This window comes from Salvia splendens, chromosome 2, assembly GCF_004379255.2.
Source record: "Salvia splendens isolate huo1 chromosome 2, SspV2, whole genome shotgun sequence".
Lineage (NCBI taxonomy): Eukaryota > Viridiplantae > Streptophyta > Magnoliopsida > Lamiales > Lamiaceae > Salvia > Salvia splendens.
Genome location: NC_056033.1, coordinates 36,455,318 through 36,478,756, shown reverse-complemented (window position 1 = coordinate 36,478,756; position 23,439 = coordinate 36,455,318). Strand labels below are relative to the sequence as shown.

At 38.0% G+C, this 23,439-nt stretch overlaps 5 protein-coding genes across 7 annotated transcripts; 1 reads left to right on the top strand and 4 right to left on the bottom strand.

Annotated features, from left to right (window-relative positions):
• Positions 1–5,660: 5,660 nt before the first annotated feature.
• Positions 5,661–7,753, bottom strand: LOC121792478 (cytochrome b561 and DOMON domain-containing protein At3g61750-like). 2 transcript variants are annotated; one of them, XM_042190439.1, is made up of 4 exons: positions 7,635–7,749; positions 7,312–7,542; positions 6,541–7,233; positions 5,661–6,342 (listed from the first exon to the last, which is right to left on the bottom strand). In XM_042190439.1, exons 2-4 carry the CDS (start codon positions 7,516–7,518, stop codon positions 6,046–6,048), a joined length of 1,197 nt encoding a protein of 398 aa, XP_042046373.1. In that variant the 5' UTR covers positions 7,519–7,542; positions 7,635–7,749; the 3' UTR covers positions 5,661–6,045. The 2 variants fall into 2 exon arrangements, with proteins under 2 accessions (XP_042046373.1, XP_042046372.1); XM_042190438.1 differs by having other exon boundaries at positions 7,312–7,753.
• Positions 7,754–7,847: 94 nt separating this feature from the next.
• LOC121792541 lies at positions 7,848–9,455 on the bottom strand. Its single transcript, XM_042190525.1, has 2 exons — positions 8,854–9,455; positions 7,848–8,729 (listed from the first exon to the last, which is right to left on the bottom strand). Exons 1-2 carry the CDS (start codon positions 8,866–8,868, stop codon positions 8,391–8,393), a joined length of 354 nt encoding a protein of 117 aa, XP_042046459.1. The 5' UTR covers positions 8,869–9,455; the 3' UTR covers positions 7,848–8,390.
• A 2,096-nt stretch (positions 9,456–11,551) lies between these two features.
• On the bottom strand, positions 11,552–16,947 carry LOC121792468 (phragmoplastin DRP1A-like). The gene is made up of 16 exons (XM_042190426.1): positions 16,598–16,947; positions 16,229–16,292; positions 15,993–16,097; positions 15,772–15,873; positions 15,229–15,279; positions 15,059–15,120; positions 14,594–14,684; positions 14,405–14,469; positions 13,802–13,996; positions 13,344–13,463; positions 13,183–13,253; positions 12,873–13,098; positions 12,744–12,794; positions 12,150–12,378; positions 11,940–12,079; positions 11,552–11,858 (listed from the first exon to the last, which is right to left on the bottom strand). The coding sequence occupies exons 1-16, from the start codon at positions 16,724–16,726 to the stop codon at positions 11,730–11,732; spliced, it is 1,830 nt and encodes a 609-aa protein (XP_042046360.1). The 5' UTR covers positions 16,727–16,947; the 3' UTR covers positions 11,552–11,729.
• A 2,346-nt stretch (positions 16,948–19,293) lies between these two features.
• On the top strand, positions 19,294–21,107 carry LOC121792523 (uncharacterized membrane protein YuiD-like). The gene is made up of 2 exons (XM_042190504.1): positions 19,294–20,117; positions 20,832–21,107. The coding sequence occupies exons 1-2, from the start codon at positions 19,746–19,748 to the stop codon at positions 21,063–21,065; spliced, it is 606 nt and encodes a 201-aa protein (XP_042046438.1). The 5' UTR covers positions 19,294–19,745; the 3' UTR covers positions 21,066–21,107.
• A 117-nt stretch (positions 21,108–21,224) lies between these two features.
• LOC121792503 (E3 ubiquitin-protein ligase SINAT5-like) lies at positions 21,225–22,821 on the bottom strand. Of its 2 annotated transcripts, XM_042190481.1 has the most exons (3): positions 22,317–22,821; positions 21,840–22,226; positions 21,225–21,740 (listed from the first exon to the last, which is right to left on the bottom strand). In XM_042190481.1, the coding sequence occupies exons 1-3, from the start codon at positions 22,518–22,520 to the stop codon at positions 21,381–21,383; spliced, it is 951 nt and encodes a 316-aa protein (XP_042046415.1). In that variant the 5' UTR covers positions 22,521–22,821; the 3' UTR covers positions 21,225–21,380. The 2 variants fall into 2 exon arrangements, with proteins under 2 accessions (XP_042046415.1, XP_042046414.1); XM_042190480.1 differs by having other exon boundaries at positions 21,840–22,821.
• Between the last annotated feature and the right edge of the window lie 618 nt (positions 22,822–23,439).

The following is a 23,439-nucleotide window of genomic DNA, read 5'->3' as shown; positions in this document are numbered from 1 at the left end:
CTACAAGCAGATTCATGGCTGATCATGGAAGAGAACATTGGTTAGCTCTGAAATGGCTGCTAAAATACATGAAAAGTGCTGTAAAGTTGGGAATTCTGTATGGAGGAAATCAGACTTCAAATGGTGATGCCTTACTTGGCTTCTGTGACTCAGATTATGCTGGAGATGTAGACAATCGAATGTCACAGTCAGGATATGTTTTTACAATGTATGGCTCTACAATAAGTTGGAAATCAAGTCAGCAAAATGTGGTGGCATTGTCCACAACTGAGGCTGAATATTTGGCACTTGCGGCAGCTATCAAGGAGAGTTTCTGGTTGAAAGGTCTTGCAGCAGAACTGGGGTGATCCAGAAGTACATTGCAGTTGGATGTGATAGTAGCAGTGCTATTGCTCTTGCAAGACATCAAGTGTTTCATGAGCGGAGTAAACACATAGACGTTCGCTTACACTTTATTAGAGAGAAGATTGAAGAAGGGGAGATGGAGGTATTCAAAGTGAGCACGAAGGTGAATCTGACTGATATGCTTACTAAAGCTTTGCCTAGAGAAAAGGTGGAGCTTTGTAGAAAGCTGATCATGCTGCAAACTTGTGGTGCAGCTGATTGAGTGAAGGTGTAGATTTGTAGATTGATCAAGTCACTTGAACAACTTGATCAAGTCACTCAAGCAGCTGGATCAAGTCACACAAGCAGCTTGATCAAGTCACACCCGCAGCTTCCATGTAGATTCAACGCACACACACAATAAGAATTGGTGAGGAAGAAGGTTTAACGGATAGTTAAATCTAGACCATTGATTTGTAGACCGTTAGATTAGTTTGAATATAAACCGTTGATCAAAGTTAGTTGATCAAGTTAGATTAGTTTGTAGACCGTTTTGTTTTCTTCTCTCGGTAAAATAGTAGAGATGAGATGCAGTTTTGTAACTCAATTCATTTAGCTCAATTCAAGATTTCTTTCTCTTAAAACTCATGTTCAAGTTTCAACATTCGAATTTCAAAGAGTTTATTATAATATGATTTGTTATAACTTATAACTTATAAGTACAGATTTTGCAATAAACAATTTGTACAAATATAGACAAGAACGTGAGACGATTTTGTTTTTGTTTATTATAGTGACAATGTTGTTCGAGTGGTACATACTAAATAAATTTCTGCAAAAGTTGTTGCAACAAATTCAAAAGTAGTTGCAAGATGGTATTATTACAACTTAAATTGTATGAACTTATTAAATTTTCCCTGAAACTGTCCATTTTTCTCAATAAAAATGCTCAAAGCCAAAAGTAGACGAATAGAGTCCACCAAAAATGATAACAATATTAATAATAGCAAAATCTATACAACATCATGTAAACTGAAAGTACAACAAAAAGCTAATAACTAATAAAAAAAAAGTCCTTTAAAAACATGAAACAACAACTTGTACACAAAATATCATGCCCAAAGAGATTCTTGCAACACAAAACTGTTTGTTGAATTTGATTGTGATACAAAGATACTAAAATCGGGCGTAATACAACCCAATAAAGAACGAGAAACTAAACAGAAATAAACTGAATTGAAATAATAAAGTAGAAACTATAAACCGTAGATGTAATTTGTAAGCCGAGTCCAGGAGTCCTCTTTCCGCAAGACGAGATACGTCCCGGTAGTATTCTCGGATTGGCGTGTCGTCCCCAAAGATAAAACGGCTTTGTCTTGTTCGTTGCAGTTCCGCAAACATAACAAGCTCCGGCGAACTGGATGATGGCAAGGGCAGAACTTCGATGGAAGACTATGCAGAGAGAGTGAAAGAGCTATGCAAATGATATGCTTGGTTTGCAATGTAGTGTATGTCGGGAATGAAATGGATGCATACCTATTTATAGGCCAAGTCCACTCTTTGGACATGGCTCGTGACGAGGCAGCGTGCACGCGTGGGCTCTATTGCCCATCTTAGTCCACTATAATTATTACACGTAATAATTCATCTTATTAAATACATGCTTAATAAGGTTCTCTCCACCAATGTGGGATAATTAACTCTTTTAATTAATCAATTGGTTTTATCTCATAGCTCTTTTATAGCTCACAATTGTGACAAACTTTAATTCATAATTTCTCACTCATCAGGAATCGGTTTGGAGAAAATGAATATACCACGGTCATCTACTCCGAAAGTAGATTGTCGTTATTGCATTTAATTTTATAAAATTAAATGTCTCGTCACATTTATTATTGGTCAAAATCCATTGACCAAATACGATTCCAACAACAAAACAAATCAAGTAATGCTTGCAAAGCAAAAAACTAAAAACTTCACAAATCGCAATATAAAAATTACAAGTATCAAGAAAAATAAAACACATAAAAAACAAAAGCTAAATTATACTCCCTCAATCCCGCTTTAGCAGTCCAGGTTGCTTTTGAGCATTCATTTTGTAAAAATAATAATAAATAGTTAAAGTGGAGAAATGGTAAAGTTAGAGAGAGAATAATGTAGATAAGACTCTTCTCTATATTATTCTCTCTCTTATTTTACTATTTCTGCACTTTAACTATTTATTATCATTTTTACAACATTAATGCTCAAAAGTGACCAGGACTGCTAAAGCGGGACGGAGGGAGTAGTCCTATATTAGCCGCCACCTACCCAAACATAATATCGTGAACTATAAAAACGAAGCACCACTAATCAAACATTAAAACATTAGCACTCACTCAGTTCATTGTTAATTGAGACATTTAGAGCATCCGCATCGGTACTCTTAGCTAAGAGCAAGCCGGCACGGCGAGACCCCTGCTCGCCGTTGTGCTCTTGCCGAAGGCACGACCCTGCTCTTAGCTAAGAGCACCGCCGTGTCGAAGAGCACGCTTTTATTCCGTTAAATTTATTTATTTTTTAAAATTCATAAAAAAATAAAAATAATCCGGGAAAAAGGAAAAAAATTGGATTCCCAAAAATATAGTGGATTTTTTTTACCTTTTTTTCAATTTTCTTTTTATTTTTTTATAAAAAATTTTTATCCTAAAATCATCTATAAATACCCACATCACCATCCATTCTTTACAACAAATTATCTCTCATTCATACTTCAAATTTTATTATTATTAATTTTTAGGATTTTAATTATGTAATTTTTAATTTTTCATTTTAATATTGTGTAAATGTTTTTAGTAATTGAAGTATTTAAATTGAATAATAGAATGGTGGAACCCTTGAGCATGATCTTGGTGAAGAGCATGGATGTGGGTGTTATGCTCTTGCGGAAGAAGAGGAGAGAAAATTACTTTTTTGCAAAAATAAAATAAAAATGACTCAATTATCTTTGAAGTTGCCAAAATAGAAAAATTGATGAGCAACATTGCTTGATTCAACTTCGTGACAGACGGAATATGAGTACCTATCTTCTTTACGTAGTTGTTGGAGAATTATCGGGAGTTAGTAATTACAGTAACAGTCGATTATGGGTTGTTGCTCGATGCTATGGAATCACCACCTCGGATGCAGTCCAGAGAAGCAGCGTCGGCGACTCTGGTCTCCGATTTTGATTACTGGAATTGAAAAGTGAGGGATGAAATTGGGGGGGAAAGTAAAAAGAAAGGGGTAAAATCGTAACTTTGCATTCAACTCTGGTGACAGAATTAAAAGGCACCCACTTCCGTAGAGTTGAAAAACGCTGATGAACAATGCGGGCCCTAGGGCGTAAATGCCAAAATTTGAGGCTATTTCTTGCCATAAGAGCATCCACAATAGCGCCTAGCGCACCGCCTAGCCGAGCGCCGGCGCTAGGCGGTGCGCTAGGCGGTCTATTGCAACCGCCCAGCCATTTCCGGATTTAAAAACCGCCTAGCGCTCGGCGGTCCCGTGCGCTAGGCGGTGCGCTGGGCGATCCACTCGGCGCTATTGCAGCGTCCGGATCGCCTAGCGCGATTTTTTTTTGAAACACTATATATACGCGCTTTGCACGTCATTTTTCATTCGCACCACTTGTTTTAACGAGTACTCTCTCTATCTTAATTTCTGTACAAGATCAACACCTAGAAATGAGTAACGCCGGTGGTAGTAGTGGTGGGGATGCTGAGGAGTACGAGCGTTTAATGAACGAAGCGCTAGAGGCCTATACGAACCGTGAGATTGATCAATGGATGCAGAGGGCCTTGCAGCCGGCGGTACCTCGACCTCGCCCAGTGGTACACCGCCGAGCGGTGATTGATCGTGATCACGTAGCTACACATCAGCGCCTATACGAAGACTACTTCGCACAGGAGCTGCGGTTCAACGCCAATCTTTTCAGGCGCCGTTTTAGGATGAGCAGGTCCCTGTTTATGCGTATTGTTAACGATTTGGAGCAATGATATCTGTATTTCCACTTCAGGCACGATGCGTATGGCAGACCCGGCCACACACCTATTCAAAAGTGCACTGCGGCAATCCGGCAATTGGCCTACGGAGGCGCGGCAGACATGTGGGACGAGTACCTCCACATCGGTGAGACGACTGCCCTGGAATGTATGAAGTATTTCTGTCAGGGCGTGATTGAAGTATTCAGTGATCAGTACCTTCGAAGCCCTACCCCCGAAGACTGTCAGGATATGATGCAGATGCATGGGGAGAATCATGGGTTCCCAGGAATGTTAGGCAGCATAGATTGTATGCATTGGGAGTGGAAGAACTGTCCCGCTTCCTGGAAGGGGTTCCACACGACCGGCTACAAGGGAAAGAATCCCACGATGATCCTCGAGGCCGTAGCTGATTACCGGTTGTGGATTTGGCATGCGTATTTTGGGATAGCCGGTTCGAACAACGACCTCAACGTCCTCAACTCGTCGCCACTTTTCAACGAGCAGTGTCAGGGTGTCGGTCCGGTCATCAGTTTTATCGCCAACGACAACCGGCATGATATGGGCTACTACTTGGCGGATGGGATATACCCTAGGTGGCCCGTCTTTGTGAAGACGATCCGATGCGCATCAGATGAGAGGAAGGCCTACTTTGCGGCACGGCAGGAGTCGGCGCGCAAGGACGTGGAGCGCGCATTTGGTGTGCTCCAGTCTCGATGGGCAGCAGTTAAGGGGCCAACGCGTTTGTGGCATGCCGACTGCATTGCAGATATAATGTACGTCTGTATTATCATGCACAATATGATTGTCGAAGATGAAGGTGTACAACTGACTGATTGGGCCAACGATGATAATAAAGCCGGTCCAAGCCACGGCGTGGCCGCCCCCAACGTACGGAGTGGGGTACCTCACGATGAAGACGGCCGTCTCCAAGCACATGCCGACATGCGCCAAACGGAGGCTCATATTCGACTCCAAAATGATTTAATTGAAGAGTTATGGGCGCGGAGGACTGCACGGCAGTAGTTTTTTTGTTAATTATGTAATTTTTTTTAATTAATGTACTTTTTAAATTTTAATAATATTATTGAATTTTCTAGTATATGTCTCGTAAATTAAATTGCGTATTTTTGTGTGATTGTTAATTATTTGTTTTATATAATTATAGTGATGTGGCTATTGATGTGGTTGGGCTATTTATGATGTGGCAGGAGGATTTTTAGTGTTGATGATGTGGCAGGAGGAGTTTGTAGCTAGGATATTGCTGGGCTATTCCTATTGTGGATGCTCTAACCAAGCGAACATCTACTTAAAATCATAAACTTGGAGTAAATGTCTTAAAAATTAGTAATACAAATTATATTTGTAAGTGTGAGAATTCCCAACTGGACACAAATAAAAAAACGTGAAATTCTTAGTCTCGAATTTATACATAAAACGATGACCTTGGACGCCCTAATTCTTGAATTAATATGTCCGATTCGAAGAATGAAACCAAACGGTGTAACAAGCAACTAATTTGATGGAAAGTTCCTGTACAAAACTTCAAACTGAGCCTTGCATGAGCATCTCAACACGACCTCTTTAATTTGTATCTACACACTTGATTTGATTAACCTCTGTCGTTCTAGTTTCAAGTTTCACCAATCCAATTTGCAATCACAGTTGAAACAACAAAAGATAAAAGCGATTGAAATTCATAGCTAAATTAGGTAAAGATTTAGAGTGATATTTCGCGGTCGATTGAATTGATTGAAAATGGGGGATGCTGCTTATCTGCGTCAGCCGATCGTCTAAGCCAGAGCAATGCTTCAAGAACAATGACAGTAACCAACAGGAAACCAAGCAGAAATCCATATCCAATCTTCCAACCTTGGCCTGCATCGGCAATGTGGATTCCTACAAGGATATTAACTGCTCCGAAGAAGAGGCAGATCCTCCCAACCCAGTTGTGGTACCAATTCCAGTAACGCCGATACTTGCTGTCCGAGCTCGGCCTCGTGAAGAATGCAAGCACCTGTGCAACAAAATTCGCGCCTTCACCATCCAAATAAGTAGTAGTAATTTACAATATCTTAATTTTATGACTTCAATTTTAGTAGTATTTTCTAAGTCTCATTGTTCTGATTAATAAAATAAATCATACAGTGCATCTCAATGTTTATGTTTTATTTTATTCAGTTAATTGTAATAATTGGTATTGAAGAAAGCAAACCTGCAGAATGGTGATGACAAGAAGGAAAATCCCAATCCCCCTGTGTGCTGGGAAGAAAACATGCATCTTGCTGTAAAGCGACACTCCAACAATCACCGCCGCAACTCCCAGCAAGAAACCAATGAACTGAATCGGAACATGAAAGTAATACCAGACTTTATCCTTCCGGCTCAGATATCTGGCCATAATAGCCCCCGTGGGGAGGAAGAATCCCCACCCCATCACCGCCAGCGTCCCGTGAGTCCTCCTGTCTTTCAAATACGACTTAACGCCGCCGCTGCTGTCGTCCGTTTTACCAGCTGAGAAATCCAAGTATATGGTTGTCTTGTCTTCGTGGACAGTGAGGCGGTGGTGGTGCGGTGGTTTGGTGCTGAAAGCTAGCAGTAGTGGCTGCGTTTTGAGGGTGGTGTTGAATTTGAGCTGGAAGGATAGGTATATGGTTGCCCCCTGCACGGCCACGTACGGCGGCACGTTCGTCAGGGGGAGTTCACCCCGCTCGGGCTTGATCTCGCTCGGGGTGAACCCTTTTATGTGGTACTGTTTTATCCTTCCTTGTCCCTCTTGGTTCACCCATCCCACCATGCAGCTCGAGTTTAGCATCTTCCCGTCTCGCGAGAATCCGATCCCCACCCATCCGCTCGTGTAGATGGTCGATAGCACCATCGTTATCTCGTTGTCCTTCGACTTGGAATACTGCACTTCATTTTGGTAGAAAATACAAGACAGAAAATAAAAATAAAAGACTGGATGTAAAGACTAGTGGTTACGTACCCTCAACAAATATGAGTTCCAAAGTGGCTGGCAGACCATGTTTGGTAAGTTGCTATATGGAAAAGGGAGAAATGTGGTGAGATCAGTGCTGCAGAGGCCTTTCCTTCCGTCACCTTCACTGCCACCGCCTTCGTCTGCAGCTGCATCTGAGCCTATGTAACTCACCAAGCTTGCCAAAAGGAACGCCCATCTCCACCTCCCCTCCATCGCTACCACAGGATGATGTGAGCCCTGCCAACAATCAAACCAATTTTGTAGAGCCTTGTCTGGTGGGTATATTCTCTTTTTTTTATGAAGAGGTGTCTTGGTTTTGAAGCTTATGCCTGTGGATGGTGGTGGTGGTGGGACTGAGCACGGTGGTTGGAGGTGGCAGGTGATCATCATCATTCCCGCCAAATTCTTCACAAAAAATAATGAATGAACCCTTCCAGCTGTTTTGTCTGTGTCACATACCAAACTTTTGATTGGAAAAAAAGAGGAAATATAAGAGTTTATATGTAAATTAGGTGAAACTAAGAGTTTCTGGTTCGCTGTCATTATTATGAAACTGATCACTTGGCTAACTTGGACAAATTCATCTAATTAGCCTCTGCCATTTCCATACCATACATAGCATACTCTTCAAGATGAGAGGCAAAACATTCTATATTTACTATAAAAAAAAAACAAAAATCCTAGCATATTTTACAAGAGCCAGAAAACACAAAAACCCTCAAGTTCATCTCCACATTCACCTTTGCCACAAATCCAAAGAAACACACTACAAAAAGCAACCATGACTCTTCAAAACTAACTCAACTGCGGCGCAGCCCCGGGCCTCAGATCTAGGCATCCTATAGATATGCTCCTCACCAATTTGAAGATCCACTTGCTCTTATCCATCTTCACCTCACCCCTCTCCCTTCCAACGCTATAACTCCCCGACTTGCTACTCCCAAACCCGCTGCCCTTCCCAATCATCGTAACCTCCATCCCCTTCCCAATAGAATGCGTCATGGACCGCACCCGTTTCAAGCACCCTCCCAGCCCCTTCCCCCCATCCAACAGGTTGCTACTCACCACTACTGATCTATTCAGGTTCACATCCAACGTCTCCTGCAGCCGGTCATAGTCATTGGCCTTGCTGTCAACAAGGGAGAAGTCGACGTTCTCATAGTTGAGCAGGGTCCCCCTGTTTTGAACTCCACCATGTCACTGAGGCCTAATTCCTCGATTGTCTCCCGGGATTCGGGGAGGATGCAGACGAGCTTCCCCCCTGTCTGCCAGGCAGCTGCTGCTAGGGCGACAGTGAATGGGGACACCTCGGATGTCACCTGCACGATTAGTTTAGCACTCATCCCGGCTGCTAATGCGGAGATGAACTCGTTGCTCTCGGGCTTCTGCGCGCGCAAGCTGCTAGGTTTCTTGGCTGTGCCACACTGTTCAAAACCACAAGAGCTTCAACATCAAAATCTACAAACACAATTCTACATTGCAATCATTCTTACACCCTTTCCACCATCTCAAAAGAAATTGAAATTAAAATTAAAATGGCTAACTTACTACACCATAATTCATGATTCTTCGAATTTCTTATTGCACCTACAATTATACAAACATCATTTCCAGCAAAAGAATGCAAAATAGGGGGGAAAAGACAGATCCATAATTATAAGGAAAATCATAAATTCATATAACAAATTAACAAACATGCAAGATTGATTGCAATTCACATGACATCATTTCTTTGATGGGGATATAAATTCAAAATCGAGTCCAATAGTTTGGACCTGCATTGAAAAAATTGATATTTTAAGAATTTGAGATTGAAAAAAAAAGACATGAACACACACACACACACACACACACACATATATATATATATATATATATATAGTACTCCATTTGAGGGCATCAAAATATGCATTTGTAGCGTGTTTTGGAGACCAATCCATTTGTTGATGGTGGAGTTCATGGCAAGAGTTCCTGGAAACAAATTTGTTTTGCTATACGCAAAATAAGTTGGATCGGTCAAGGGTTTTTGTTTATGTTTTTTATCCCAGTAATATACAAAAAATTGGTTCGTGTATAGTATTGGGATTTAGAAGAGACGATTAAGGAGATTCAACAATTACTATTGGCTTGTAAAATTAGATTGTTCATTTATATATAAACTTCAGGCACAAATTTTGACCGTTAAATATAAATTTTCAAACATCATGTCCAACTTAAGATAAAATGAAAGCACAACATCAATACATAAATATAATTGCTTTTTGGAGGAAGAAATAAGTACAGTACATACTATGATTTTTTATTAAGACAAAAAATTCGTAACAACACAATAAATATTTCTTCCGTTTTTTTAAAAAGAGCAACTATTCTCATTTTGGGTCGTTCCTTAATAATAGAAATTTTAGAATATTTCTATTTTAGGATATGGACCCCACAATCCACTAACTCTACTTTCACTACTTTTTCCCTTCCTCTCTCTAACTTTACTCATTTTTCTTTTTCTCTCTCTAAATTTACCAATTTTTCTCACTTACTATACCAATTATGTATTAAAATTTATGTCGTTTCAAATATTTCTATTTTTTTAATACAGAGGGAGTATTAAAATCATGTCACTTGTTTATATGATGAATATAAAGATTAAAGAGTGAGATTTACGAAAGATCAAAAATAAAATATTACTCTAGGTTTGGAAAACATTTTTCCCATGTCACCAACAAAATGAGTATAAGTTCAAATCATTACAAGCTTGGGGGTGTAGCTCATATGGTAAGAGTGCTCGCTTCGCATGCGAGAGGCACGGAGTTTGATTCCCTGCACCTCCATTTTACTTTTACTTTTACTTTTAATTTTAATTTACGATACATTAGAACATAATGTATAATTTATGATATATCAACGCATATTTGTGTTGACAATTAAATATCAATGTCTAACATAATGTATTAAAATATTAACTTAAGTTTATGTTAGACATTTCAGTATTATTGTATTGATATTTTTAACGCATTGCATTGATGAGTTAACAAGTTAGTAATTTAAGAAAAATTAGCAATGGATCACAACCCTTAGAACGCATACTCCTATCTATTATCTTTTAATGCGCAAACACTCCATGGTGTGACTTTTAAAGCATATAGTACTTTTTATATCTCATTTATGTTCTACCCCTAAATTAATTACTACTATTTCAATAGTACTATTGTTTTAAAAAAAATATTACTTCACAAATCATATTTATTTTAAATTTTGAGTTTTTAAAAAGTTATATACACTACTTTTGAATTTATTAACTCCAATAATCAATTATATCTAACAAAAAGTACATTATATTTTAAAAAAAATTTGACTACGACATACTCCCTCCGTTCCCAAAAAGCATGAATTTTCAGTTCGACACGAGTTTTAATGTATTATTGGTAGAGTAAGAGAGAAATAGAGAAAATTGATAGTATAAAACAAATAAAATGAATGTGGAAAAAATGAAAGCATATCTAATTCAGACTAGGGGGCAGGGGCGGACATACTAAGAAAGAGGGTGGACCTTAAGCCCTTTTTTTCTTTTACTACTTATGATAGCTTCAAAATTTTTTGAAGTCTATTATCAGCCCTTACTATTCCAATACTACAGAAGACTAAATCATCCAAGATAATATGATAGGAAGAGCTGAACAAATAATTGCAGAGCTCAAATGCTGAAACAATGGCGGTTTTGCCAACAAAGAAGACGACTATTTTAATATAATATTATTATTTTAAAAGTTTTTAAGGGAAGTTGTCTTTTCTTATTATTGTCATAATTAACTAGCCATGGTTCTCTCATAAAATGAATAATACTATTTGAGTTATACTGTTCTTTGAAAATAAAAGTACGCTTTAAAAAAATTGTTACTATTACGGTACTATTTTTATTTTGGGTGTAGTGTAAGTGAATGGAGATACGTGCTCCCTCCGCCCTTTAAAAATAAAACTTTTGAGACGGAATGCGTTTTAATGCAAAATTAGTAAAATAAGAAAAGAGATAGAAAGAAAAATGTGTTAGTGAAAAATGAAACCCATTTTATTAGAGAGACATTTTTTTTCCTTAAACAGAAAGTTTCTATTTTATAAATGGATCAAAAAGTAAAGAGTTTCTATTTTTAGGGGACGAATGGGGTATAAGCAGTGAAGCCCTTACCGATATTTATTTCTGCATCCGCCCCTGATCCAGACTACAAGTTAATCTTAGTTGAACAACTCTACAGTATTTATACTCAACAGCTAATAAGGATTTCTTCCTTTTGCGTCCATTATATTGACTTTCAACTTTGAAGAAAACATTTAGACGATGAAGGCAACTCCAACTCATTACAAAACAAGGTTGTTTTTATTTTGAATTGCACCAAAAAATGAAAATGTAAAGAGGTGTGTTTGTGATGAACTGATCATTTAGACCAGGCTACATTATCAATCTCGTCTTGTGCAGCTCTGTACAGCTCCAGTCTCTTAGCAAGAGACACCCGCCGCTGCATAATGGCTGGATCCTCGTCCAACACCTTTGCCAACTGTCGTCCCTGCATTTGTAATTTTTAAACCAACCAACACAATTTCATAATGAAAACCACCTTCTTTCTTTACTTGACACGGATTAATACCTCTTTTTTGCCTAATTCAGCGAAGAAATGATCCAGCAAGCTGCGTTTCGCCTCGCGGACTTGACAGTAAACGACGGACTTTGGTATGGAATTCCTCAGGCCAGCACAGGTCGCGTTCACATAAGACAACACAGTTGATCCTATACATACATACGAATCGTTCATTTATGATCAAACTCAGAGACACCATATTGTTAATTCTGTCCTCACCGATTCTTCTGAGGTAGGAGTCGTTGTATCTGTCGAAAATGGAATGTGTTGGATTGCCGCCTTTTTCAACATCCTGGGGAAGCTTGCGGAAGAAATCCACGGTTAAGTAACTGCATTCCATTTCTACTAGCTGTAGAGTTGCTCTCTTGCTTTCTTCCTTCATCCTCTCTAATGATTCCACGGCCGCCTTGCTAACCTCCATCCTCAGAGAAGGGTACTGCTTCAGCTCCTGCATGCACCCAACTATCAATTAGCATACCAAGGATATTCTACACTAATACCACTTTAACTGAATTCTGCTTTTGCACACAAGTTTCATGTGATTTTGTTAAAGAGTACTGCCTAATTTAGAGCTAACACGGTCTCCTGAAGATCCAAGGTGGCCATATCAGTCCGCATTATTAATCAAAAGACTGAAATTGCATGTGATTAAATGAAATCGGATTGAATATGATCCATCTGTGCAGCAAAATTAAATGAAATTGAAAGTTCGATTGTCAAGTTTTATAAGTTGGTGTGCAAGACTAAAATTTCGTCAAAGTTCACCGATTTACATGCTACTAGTATTATTCTTCAACGAGACTATTGACTTACAGCAGTCTCGTTGATGGACTTATGAACTAGCTCCTTCAGTATCCCGTGAACCTGAAAACAGCAAGAGGACTTGAATGTGTTTCTATATAAAGAGAGAAAGAAAGGAAGAGGTGAGAATGAAGTGTTTACAGCATCAACAACTGCCTCTGCAGGACCTTTGATAGTGATCAAGGCGGTTTCAATCAGACGGCGGTAACCTTGTTCAGGTGCTATAAGATGAGGCTGATATCCATCAGCTTCAGTAATTAACTTCCTAACATTCTCCAAGGCAAGATGCTTGTCAAACTGCAAGCGTTTCAGTGCAGCAGGTAGTTGGTTGTCGAAGACGCTGTATATCTTATCACCACCAGGTCGACTATAGTATCATGTCACAATAAGAATAGCGAGTGAGTATAGAAAAAGAGAAAGGTAATGAATAGTACAAGATGTAGATGCTTACACTCCATCGAGATGTTCTTTGAAGATCCCATCGAATACGCGGCAGATCTCCATAATCATGTACAACTTACCCTGTAGAAGCATTAAGGGGTTAGAAGAGGAACAGTATTCACAAGATTAGAACACAATATTGAAGAGGCAATGAAGGTGATAGCTACTCACCCCGGCATCAGTTGCAATGGGCCTTCCTAGACGACTCAACTCAGTTTCTAGATCAATTATGGTTTTGTTGATGAGGGACTGAAGGCTTGGAATTCGAGATTTGATAACAGCTTCCAAGTGCTATCATGAAGCAACCGAATTAAGTCGTAATGAATCATAAGTAGAAACTTAACTTTGATAGAAGCAACAAAAGGAATAACTCGAACAAGAGAGAGACTGCCACAACCTTTGTTTTGTAGGCCTTGATCTAAAGGTAAATAGATCAAGCATGTTTCAGGCTAAAGGAAAAGACATCATTTCAGCATTCTTGGCCCCATTTAAAGGCCACAGAATTTCACTTTCAAGTACATTTTGGTAAGAAATTATTATTTTTTTGGTTTAATTTTGTCAAGACTATATAAATGTCTGGAAAGCAACAAGAATTGGCTCAACGTCAGCTAGTTATTTATTTTTCTTACTCTGGATAGAACTTTCCCTAGATGTTCAGAACCCATCCTCTGAGCAAGATGGTTGTATTCTGGGGTTTCAGAGAAATAGTCACGCTCTCTACGTCTGGCGGCAATCATGTCAACCTTTCTGTTAATGTCAGCTTGAGACCTGTTAACAACACCAATCCATGGAAACTGCAGCTTATACGCTCTTCCTTCCAGGATCTAGAATACATGAAAGTGTTCAAATAAGTGAAAATTTTAACTCAAATATGATAGAAAAGTCATAAGAACCTATAGGTCGTGTAAAATATATAATGTGATATACATACATATATGGCTGCATGCAAAATCAACAGAGAAATATATTGGATAATGTAAGTTATCATCAAACACAATGGTCATTTGCCTCTAGACTGCAAGTTGGAATGCATGTAATTGCTCAGAAGTAGTACTAGTATTCAGATATAGATTGAGCAGGAGCAATTAATTCAAGCAAGAAGGGACAAACTAATAGTTTTCTATACGACAGGACAGCATTGAAAAATAAAAGGCAAGTTTCAAATATACAGATTCCTCTCTACTAATACTGGATAATACAGTGAAAGTAGTGGTCCGCCATTCTACACTTACATCTACAGCATCCGTACCCTTGTCCATGAGATCAATCTTTGTCAAAACTCCAAATGTTCTCTCACCTAAAATGGTAAAAATATAGATGTTAGAGAGAAATAGGAATGAAAAAACTTACAGAGTAGAAGGATGGATCATGCTTAAGTAGTAATGATGCATTCATAGGGATGAATCCACCGTAAGTCATACCTTTTGGATCCACTTCACGGGATATCTTAATAGCATCAGATGTTGCAAGATCTTGGTTGGCAGGAGAAACTGCTAAAATAATACAGTTGGGCTGCATTTGGCGGATTTAACAAAAATAAACTGATGAAGTAGTCACTTTGTACTGAAAATAAAACTTAATACAACAATGGCTGAAAAAAAAGGAAGAACAAAGCTGAGTGTCATGGGCATAAACGTAGAACTCGATATTAGTGCAAACAGCAATTAAATTGCTTCTAAGCTTCATGCAAAACTGAAGAAAAATGACTTGTCTTTTCAATTCTAAATTTGACAGAAAAAGAAAACAACAGACTGTAAATCCTTCTAGTGCATGACATTATTAGTGCAACATCAATACTTATAACAGGCGTCTTTACAGATGTGGAACAATAATGAACTACTTTCTGACTGCACTCATGGCAAAAAAATACGCATATAATGAAATACCTTCTCAATATAAGACCGCACCATGTTCTCAATATCCATCACAATGCTTTCTGACTGGCCCTCTATCATACGCACATATTTAACACTTGGTTATTCCCAATAGTATGTATACGTGATACAAAAGAGTAGTATCTCCAGATTACATGATACATTTGAAGGGGAAGACTCACCAACAGCCACTTTCGTAAGGCCAGGAAGATCAATTAATGTCAAATTTACAACTGCAGTTTCAAGATGTACTCAAATTAGTTCTAACTAAATATATAAACAAGGAGAATGTAAATCCATAGAATTCTAAAAGAATCCATTTAAATTCATATGATAGAGGATGAGGAAACTATAGATTCAAGATGCCTTTTACTGTAACTTCAAATCCAAATTTTAAGCAGCAATCTTCCCAACCAAACAAGTACTACTTCTTTAATAATGCGTTAGCTACTGTGATTCTTATGTCCAAATTCTATTCTTCTTCTTGTCTTCCCTCACCTTCTATGTCCAGTTATTACAATAGAACGTGAGACTGCATTATATGCAGTCATTTGAGATAAATCTTTCATTTTAAATGTTGCTAGGCTGAAAATTCTTTGATGTGAACCCAGATGTACACATGAAATGAGAAGACATACTTTGGACATGAATAAAAGGATATTAATACTACAGCAGAACAACTGAATTTCAAAAGCAGAAATGACCAATGACTGTTATAGACTTACCATTAGGGGAATATATGCTGAGATATATAGGAACTGCTGATATTTGTTTACTGCGTCCTGTCTCACGGTCAGTCTCATCTGCGATCTCCTTTACCACAGCAGCTAAACAAAGCAGATCATCGTCAATGGTCAGAATATGTTTACATGCATTCACATATATAACATAGATCCATAACTTATATACAAGTGCAAGGCACAAAAGAGTCTTCTAAAACTCTCACCGAAATCCGTGTATTTCTTCCTAGGAAGATGCCCAAACTCTGCATATTCTCGACCTTCATCAATCCGATGAAGCTGCAACACAAGTGGACGTCGAGTGACAATACCTGTGTTTTGCAAACTAAATCAATTCCGATGTTGAAGGATATGGATATCCATGAGTCATAGCGAGACAATATCTACACAATGCCATTGCATATAGTGATACAGAAATACTAAACAATAAAACACTAGATACCTGATCCACGAGGCAAAAAGTCTTTCCCAACAATGCTCTCCAGCACAGAGGACTTTCCAGAACTCTAGAAACCATAAATATCATTGTCACTTACCACAGTTAATGATAAACTATATCCAAGGAGAAAGGAGATTGACAAATGCAAGGTATCAACATTAAGACTAAAAATACACTGAGAGCTGCTCAATTATAAACTAAATAGCAGAAATCCTTATCAATAAATTCTAATTTTCAAACAACAATCAAAACGGATAAAAATCGACGATAGTCAGAAACATCTAGTGTGAGAATATATTATATCGGTGGAACTCGGTTCTCCGCTGAAATTGATTAAACGAGGATTTGATTGGAGGCGTAAATTCCGATTACCTGACCACCGACGACGGCAATTGACGGTAGGGCATCCCAGAGAGTGGGCAACGAGCTCTCTTCGCCGTGATCGCCTAGCGCGGTGCATGCTCTCTGCAGTCTGTTAACTAATGCTATCAGATTCTCCATGAGGAGCAGAGTTCAGACTCAATTGTGATTCGCCAACCACACCGCGATCAATTTAATTTTGAAGAAAAAAAACTCAAATCTGTTGGGGGCAATTTGTAGAAATAAAATTGGAGAGTGTTATTTAGATGAGGAGGAGGAGGAGGAGGAAATGAAAGGAAAAAAGCGCATAGGCAATGGCAGTTGCGGGGTGGCGATGATAGAGGAGAGAGCTGCGCTGCATTCATACTTCCTCGCCTTTTCAAATTTCAAACGCTGCATGGAAACAGCGATTCTCTTAACAACTTTGTCCATAAATTCAATTGTTTTTTTATAGCAGTAATTAATAAAAGCATATCATAGTAATTTGATTTGGTCTCATTTATTTAAATAATTTTTGTTTTATGTTTGACTAGAGTTTGAAAATCTAATAATTTTATATCCATTTGGCAATGCAAATCCAAACGGCAAATTCAAGCGTGGCTACACCGCATGTGTGCCATGCATACAGATTATTGTGGCGCCTATGCAAATAGTATATGAAAGTATATACCTTACTTTTTCGACATATACCATACACTAAGGTATATACCATTGATATGGTATATACAGAATGTTTATACTATACCAAAATAATGATATAAAAAAAAGGATTTTGGTGCATGTGAATTGACATAGCTGTTATTGTCTAAACTCTAAAGTCTAAGGTTTCAAGTCCAGAACTATTGTAATGCTACCTTTAAATTTATGGCCATGTTTAGTTATCAGGATTCTGTATGGGAAAGTAATCTGATTCTTTAAATTTTAAATTCCTGTGTTTGTTTTGATTTTTAATGAAACTGGGAAAATAATCATAATCCCGAAACAAGGAAAGTTAGTACAACTTTCCAGGATTCTGAATTCCTAACTTTTCTTATGTATTCTTTTTCCCACTTTTAGGATTCTTATATATTTAATGCAATATTATTATTATTATTATTAATTACAATTTTTAAAAATAAATTAAAATTATAAACCAAGCGTAATTTCAGTATAATAAATAACTATAATTAAAATTATTTTAATTATAACTATATTATTATAATATTTATATAATAATTGTTATTATCATAATAATAATTAATAATTAAAATATAATTATACAATATAAATTATATAATAAATACTAATTATTATTTTATAAATGAATAATTAATCAATAAAATCGTAGTGAAATTTTAAATTATAGAATTTATTTAATTATAATATTCGTAAATATAATATTATTATTATTATTATTATCATCATTGTTATAATAATAATAATTATTATTATTATTATTATAACACCCCATGTAACTATAATTATAATTGTATTATTATATATTATAATAATGATCCATATTCATAATAATAAATATAATAATACAATTATTATCATTAGTAATTAATAATTTATTAAAAATTTTATTATTTTTTCTTTATAAATAAAATAATAAGAAGTATTTTTTTAATTTGGTGTTTAAATCTTATATAAAATTTAAAATATTGATACTTTCCAAACACGGGAAAGTAAAGTTATTGAGAATCATATTCCTGAGATTCATTTTTCTTGTCAACTTTACTTTCTCACGAACCAAACATGGGCTATGTTTATGTGGGTTTGGATCCCCTGCTGTGCAATCAGCCACAGCAAGGGGTGCTGTTAGAAACATCACATTATTTTATTAAAATAAATATTAATATTATAATTTACAAATATTTTATTGTTTGTTTCTAACAACACCCCCTGCTGTGGCTGATTGCATAGGGGATCCAAACCCATGTTTATGTACCTATAAAAAGACAAGATTTACTGTATTTCAGTTTGTGTGCCAAGATTAAGTATACCATAAAATGGTAATATACTGAATATTGGTACAATACACTTAAATATATCGAAAATTGATTTTGACAGTCATGTTAAGATGTTAATAATGACCCATCCCCTCTGCATATACATATAGATGGCTACGAACATTTATTGACATCAATGACATGAAAACAAAAAACCTTCTTTAAATTTTTTTGTGATTAATGTTCGACTTGTTATTGCGACGAATAATCGACTGTCATAACAAATTCTATTTATAAACTCAGACGGTTCGATAGTTAATCAGTGTTACAGGTATAGAACCTCGATGGGAGTCGAACTAGTGGATAGTGGCGATTCTAATTGATTGATGATTTCATACTATATTACTACTATTCAGTATAAAAGAGACGCATTCTTTTTAGAACGTTTCAAAGAAAATGAATTTGTTATGTTTTGGACATTATCTCTCTTATTTTGTTCTATTTGCTCAATTAAAAAAATTTTACAAGTAGGAAAAAATCAAAAAATTGTCTTGTAAAACTAGAGATCGAGTCATCGAGGGAGTACTTCATTCAAGTGAGGCCTCATATCAACAAATCCAATTGGGCCAGCCCAAACGTTAACCCAATTAAACAATCATATATTCCTCGTAGTAGAAATAATAAGTGAACAGAAATTAAAGAAAATTTGAGAATCTCGTGGCATAATTTAGCAGGTGCCACTGAATAATTGGACACCGAGGTTTGTGGCGGAGAGAACCACAATCGCGAATCACAATGTCCAATCTTCCGATATAATTAAACGTTTTGAACATTCGAGTAAACACACAAGTCGTATATGGCAATTGCATATTCTCTGGATGCCTCTTCTAAGTTCTAATCATTCTTGCATTTCGATTGAGCATGCAACTCCAACTCCTACTCCTACTCCACCCAAAGTTGTCATCTTTCTGAACTAATGGATTCCCTCGCTCTAAATCTAATTGCCTCTCCTTTCAAAGGCTCAACCTTTCTCACTATTTCCAATTCTAATTCCAAAAGATTACAAAGCTTCCACCTCCGTTAAAAACTCTCTAAACCCTCAAAATCCCAATTCAATATGGAGTTATTGCGGTTTCCCTGTTAAACCCATTTCATACCTTTTTAAAAAAGTCACGGCCTTGGCCACGAAACCATCGCCGCAAAAATGGGGCCCCGACTTCGAAGAAGCGATGTTTCTGCAGAATGGGGCATTCGGGACTGCGCTGATGAGCGTGACGGCGACGGCCAAGGTCAAAATAAGTCCTTTTGTGGCTACACTAGCGGCGAATCCGACCTTCGTGTCGGCGTTGTGCGCTTGGGCTGTTGCGCAGTCGACCAAGGTTTTCTTGAATTTCTGCGTGGAGAGGAAGTGGGATTTCAGGATTTTGTTCTCTTGCGGCGGGATGCCTTCTTCGCATTCTGCATTGTGCACTGCGCTGACTGCTTCTGTTGCAATCTGCCACGGAGTTGCTGATTCTTTGTTTCTAGTTTGTCTGGGCTTCACTTTGATTGTGATGTATGATGCTATTGGTGTCAGGCGCCACGCCGGTATGCAAGCTCAGGTAATGCTCCGCCATTTCTTGCTCCATTTTTTTTTATCAGTTTGGACGAGGGTGAAACTCTATATTTGTAGTCTCGATGGATTTGGTGAAAATGGCATCACTTAAGTAGTTTTCTCCTCATAATTTACAATATTATATAAAGCTTTGCCTGTGTGGAATATTGATTTGGGTTGCATTTGCTTCTTGATGAAGAGACTATTGAGAATAAGCTTTCAAAGTAACTGAGATCTTAGCAAGTGTTGTATCTTGTTGATCGATCAGTTATGGACGAGACATTAACCGAGCAAGAGATAAGATCATACATGGACTTTAGTCACAAGTAAACATGGCAGATGAACGGCCCCGAATATGAGTATGTTATTCAAGTGGAAAGTAGATCTCAAGATGACCAAGATAACAAGCAAGAAACAGTGTTTAATAGAGTTTATGTAAATGTGGAGAGTTTTTCCCTTGTTAGGAAGGACATGTTGCAATCTACACTTCTGTGAATTTGGATGAACAGGACACAACTGGTTCTTGAAATCTAAACGCTTTAGTTTAGAGCTCTTTGCAACAACCTTTAGGTTTATTACATTCTACATTTTCCTTGATCGTGGACGGTCGACCTATATATTGTTTCAACTCTTAAATTATATTGGTTTATGGCACGTGTTGTGATTGAAATGCCCTGTTGTCATTGCCCATTCTGTCTTAAAATTTATCAACTCCATGTAGGTTCTGAATGTGATAGTCGAGGACTTGTTCCAAGGGCACCCGATAAGCCAAAGAAAGCTGAAGGAGCTTCTCGGTCACACCCCATCCCAGGTCTTTGCTGGAGCTCTACTAGGCATCCTCGTAGCTTGGAGGTGTAGTCAGGTTTGTGCTACCAGCCTCTTAGGATGTCACATTGGACATATAGTTTCTCTACTAGGAAAATCCAGGATTTCAATGTTTGTTTACATCTTGTAAACATTCTGATTTTGGCATATGATTTTTTGAGGTTTCTAACTACATACAAACACTGGTTCTGCTACATGCTTTGCTTGCCTCTGTTAAAATAGTGTGATTGTAATATATTTTGCTTGCTTCTCTCCCTGATTCCCAAATACTTAATACATACATAGGTCGAAATGTGCTGGTGAACTAGTTCGTATCGTTAGTCAAAAAGTCGACAATGATAGTGTTTCTGGATGAATTTGGTAGATGCAAATCTTCAAATTTGATATAATAATAAGCAGACCCAAAATCCATTAATAACAAGACTTGTTAGATGTGAAATATTTTCTAAGTGCAGAGATTGGGTATGCAAGTAGCATCTGGGTTCTGTTGCTCCTTCCATATCCGGCCTGTGACACGGAGCTTGAGCTCCTTCCTGTCACCTCCGGAGAAAAACAAAGCCATGCTGCGCTGTATGATGAGGCCGTCATGGCTGTCTCGAACCTTCCTGTGAGAGTCTCGTATGCTCCGGGGAGTCCCCTCCCACGTCAGCTTCCGCCCATTTCCACCAACCTCCAGGCTGTAGCTGTAATTCCTGGCCTCCGTCTCGTCTCCCATGAGCCGTAGAAATGCCATGTACACTGGAGCCATCCCGAGTTGGAAAGCTTCGAAATGAAGGCAAAAGTAGTGACCAAAACAATTGAACACCTGCAATAGTGAACCAGAGTGGGATACTCTTATAATGGAGTGCAGTTTAGTTGATAAAACTTTTTTCCTATGAACTAAGAATCATTATTGATCAAGCACCGTGAGCATCCACGTTGCGTTCTCGACATCTCGAGGGTTTGACTTGACATATCGATGGTTGAAGGTGCACCCGGAATGCATATCCACTTTGTGTTCTTCTCTCAAGTGATCGACGAGGTATTGGATATCCCCAACAACCAAGCACTCGGATCCTGCATACGGGCAGCTGTAAGGCCGGTAATTGCACACGCCCTCGTGTTTCAGCTTGCCGTAATACGGGATTATCTCCGGGCATCCGACAGAGATGTATTTGCAAGGGAGGTGGAGCTTTTCAGCAACCTTTTCGAGCGCAAGACATCGTATGTCGCCCAGCTCTTGTCGACACGTCGGGCACCGGTTGTGAACCCAGACTTTGCAGGTAGAGCAGATGGTATGCCCATTGTGACACTGCAGCAGCGTATAAACAGAGAAGATAAATATAGAAATCCAATGTATCACAAAAATGCAAGATTGAATCTTGAAAACAATGAACAAAACCTGGTGGATAGGCGGATACATAGAATTGGTGCAAACGGGGCATTCAAGAAGCTCATGAACAGTTGTAATTGGATTAATGAGAGTATGATTATGGGAGTGGGATGGCTTTGAAGATGAAAACTGAGATGGAGACATACCCCATTCCCATTCGTCTTCTGCAGCCATCCCATCAATCAATGATGTGCATTCAATGCCCGAATCCATTCTTTCTGATATCCAAATCAATTACGGTCCATTTTTCCAAGGAGGCTGGGGAATTTGCGGAAATTAATGTTGATGAGTTTGGATGAATATCCAGAATTCGAAGACATGGGAAGGAAGTGCTCCCCTCCCCCAATTCAATTTCTTCATTCCTTGGTGATGAGAGAGAATCTGGAAAAGTTAGTTGTACTTGGATCAATAAAATTCGGAGCTGAATTGTTTTCCCATTTTTTGTTCCTTAAAATAATTGGTTTTTAATTTTATAGTATTGTGTATGATGACATGAAATATTAAAAGGAAACAAAATTATTACTCCGTAACTCTTTATTGTCATAAACTAAAACAGAATTATTCATATGCTAATTGACCATTAGAGCATGAGCCACCCAGAATTATTCATATGCTAATTGACCATTAGAGCATGAGCAGCGGTGGCGTCCGTCGCCACCGCCGTCCGCGCCGCTGGCACGGACGCCATCCGCCGCCGTTGCGCTCGCGCCGCTGGCACGGCGCTGCTCGATGTATCGAGCACGTCCTTGCCAGCGGACGCACACGTGGCGCGCTCCCATTCGTCAACTGCATAGCCGTTGTGTTTAGACATTTTTTATTTTTTTAAAAAAAAATCGGTATTTAATTATAAATAATGCTAAAAAATAAAAAAAAATTCCAAATCCCAAAAATATGGCCGTTTTTTTTCCATTTTTTCTGAATTTTTTTGATTTTTTTTATTTTTTTTCCCAAAATCATCTATAAATACACACATTCATCACTCATTTATCACATCAATTCATCTCTCATTCATCTCTCATTCATAATTCTTATACAAACTATCAACACATTCAACCTTCACTCAAAACATCAAATGGATTTCACTCATCTCATGGCGGAAGCGGAGCGCGAAGAACAAGAATACTACGAACAA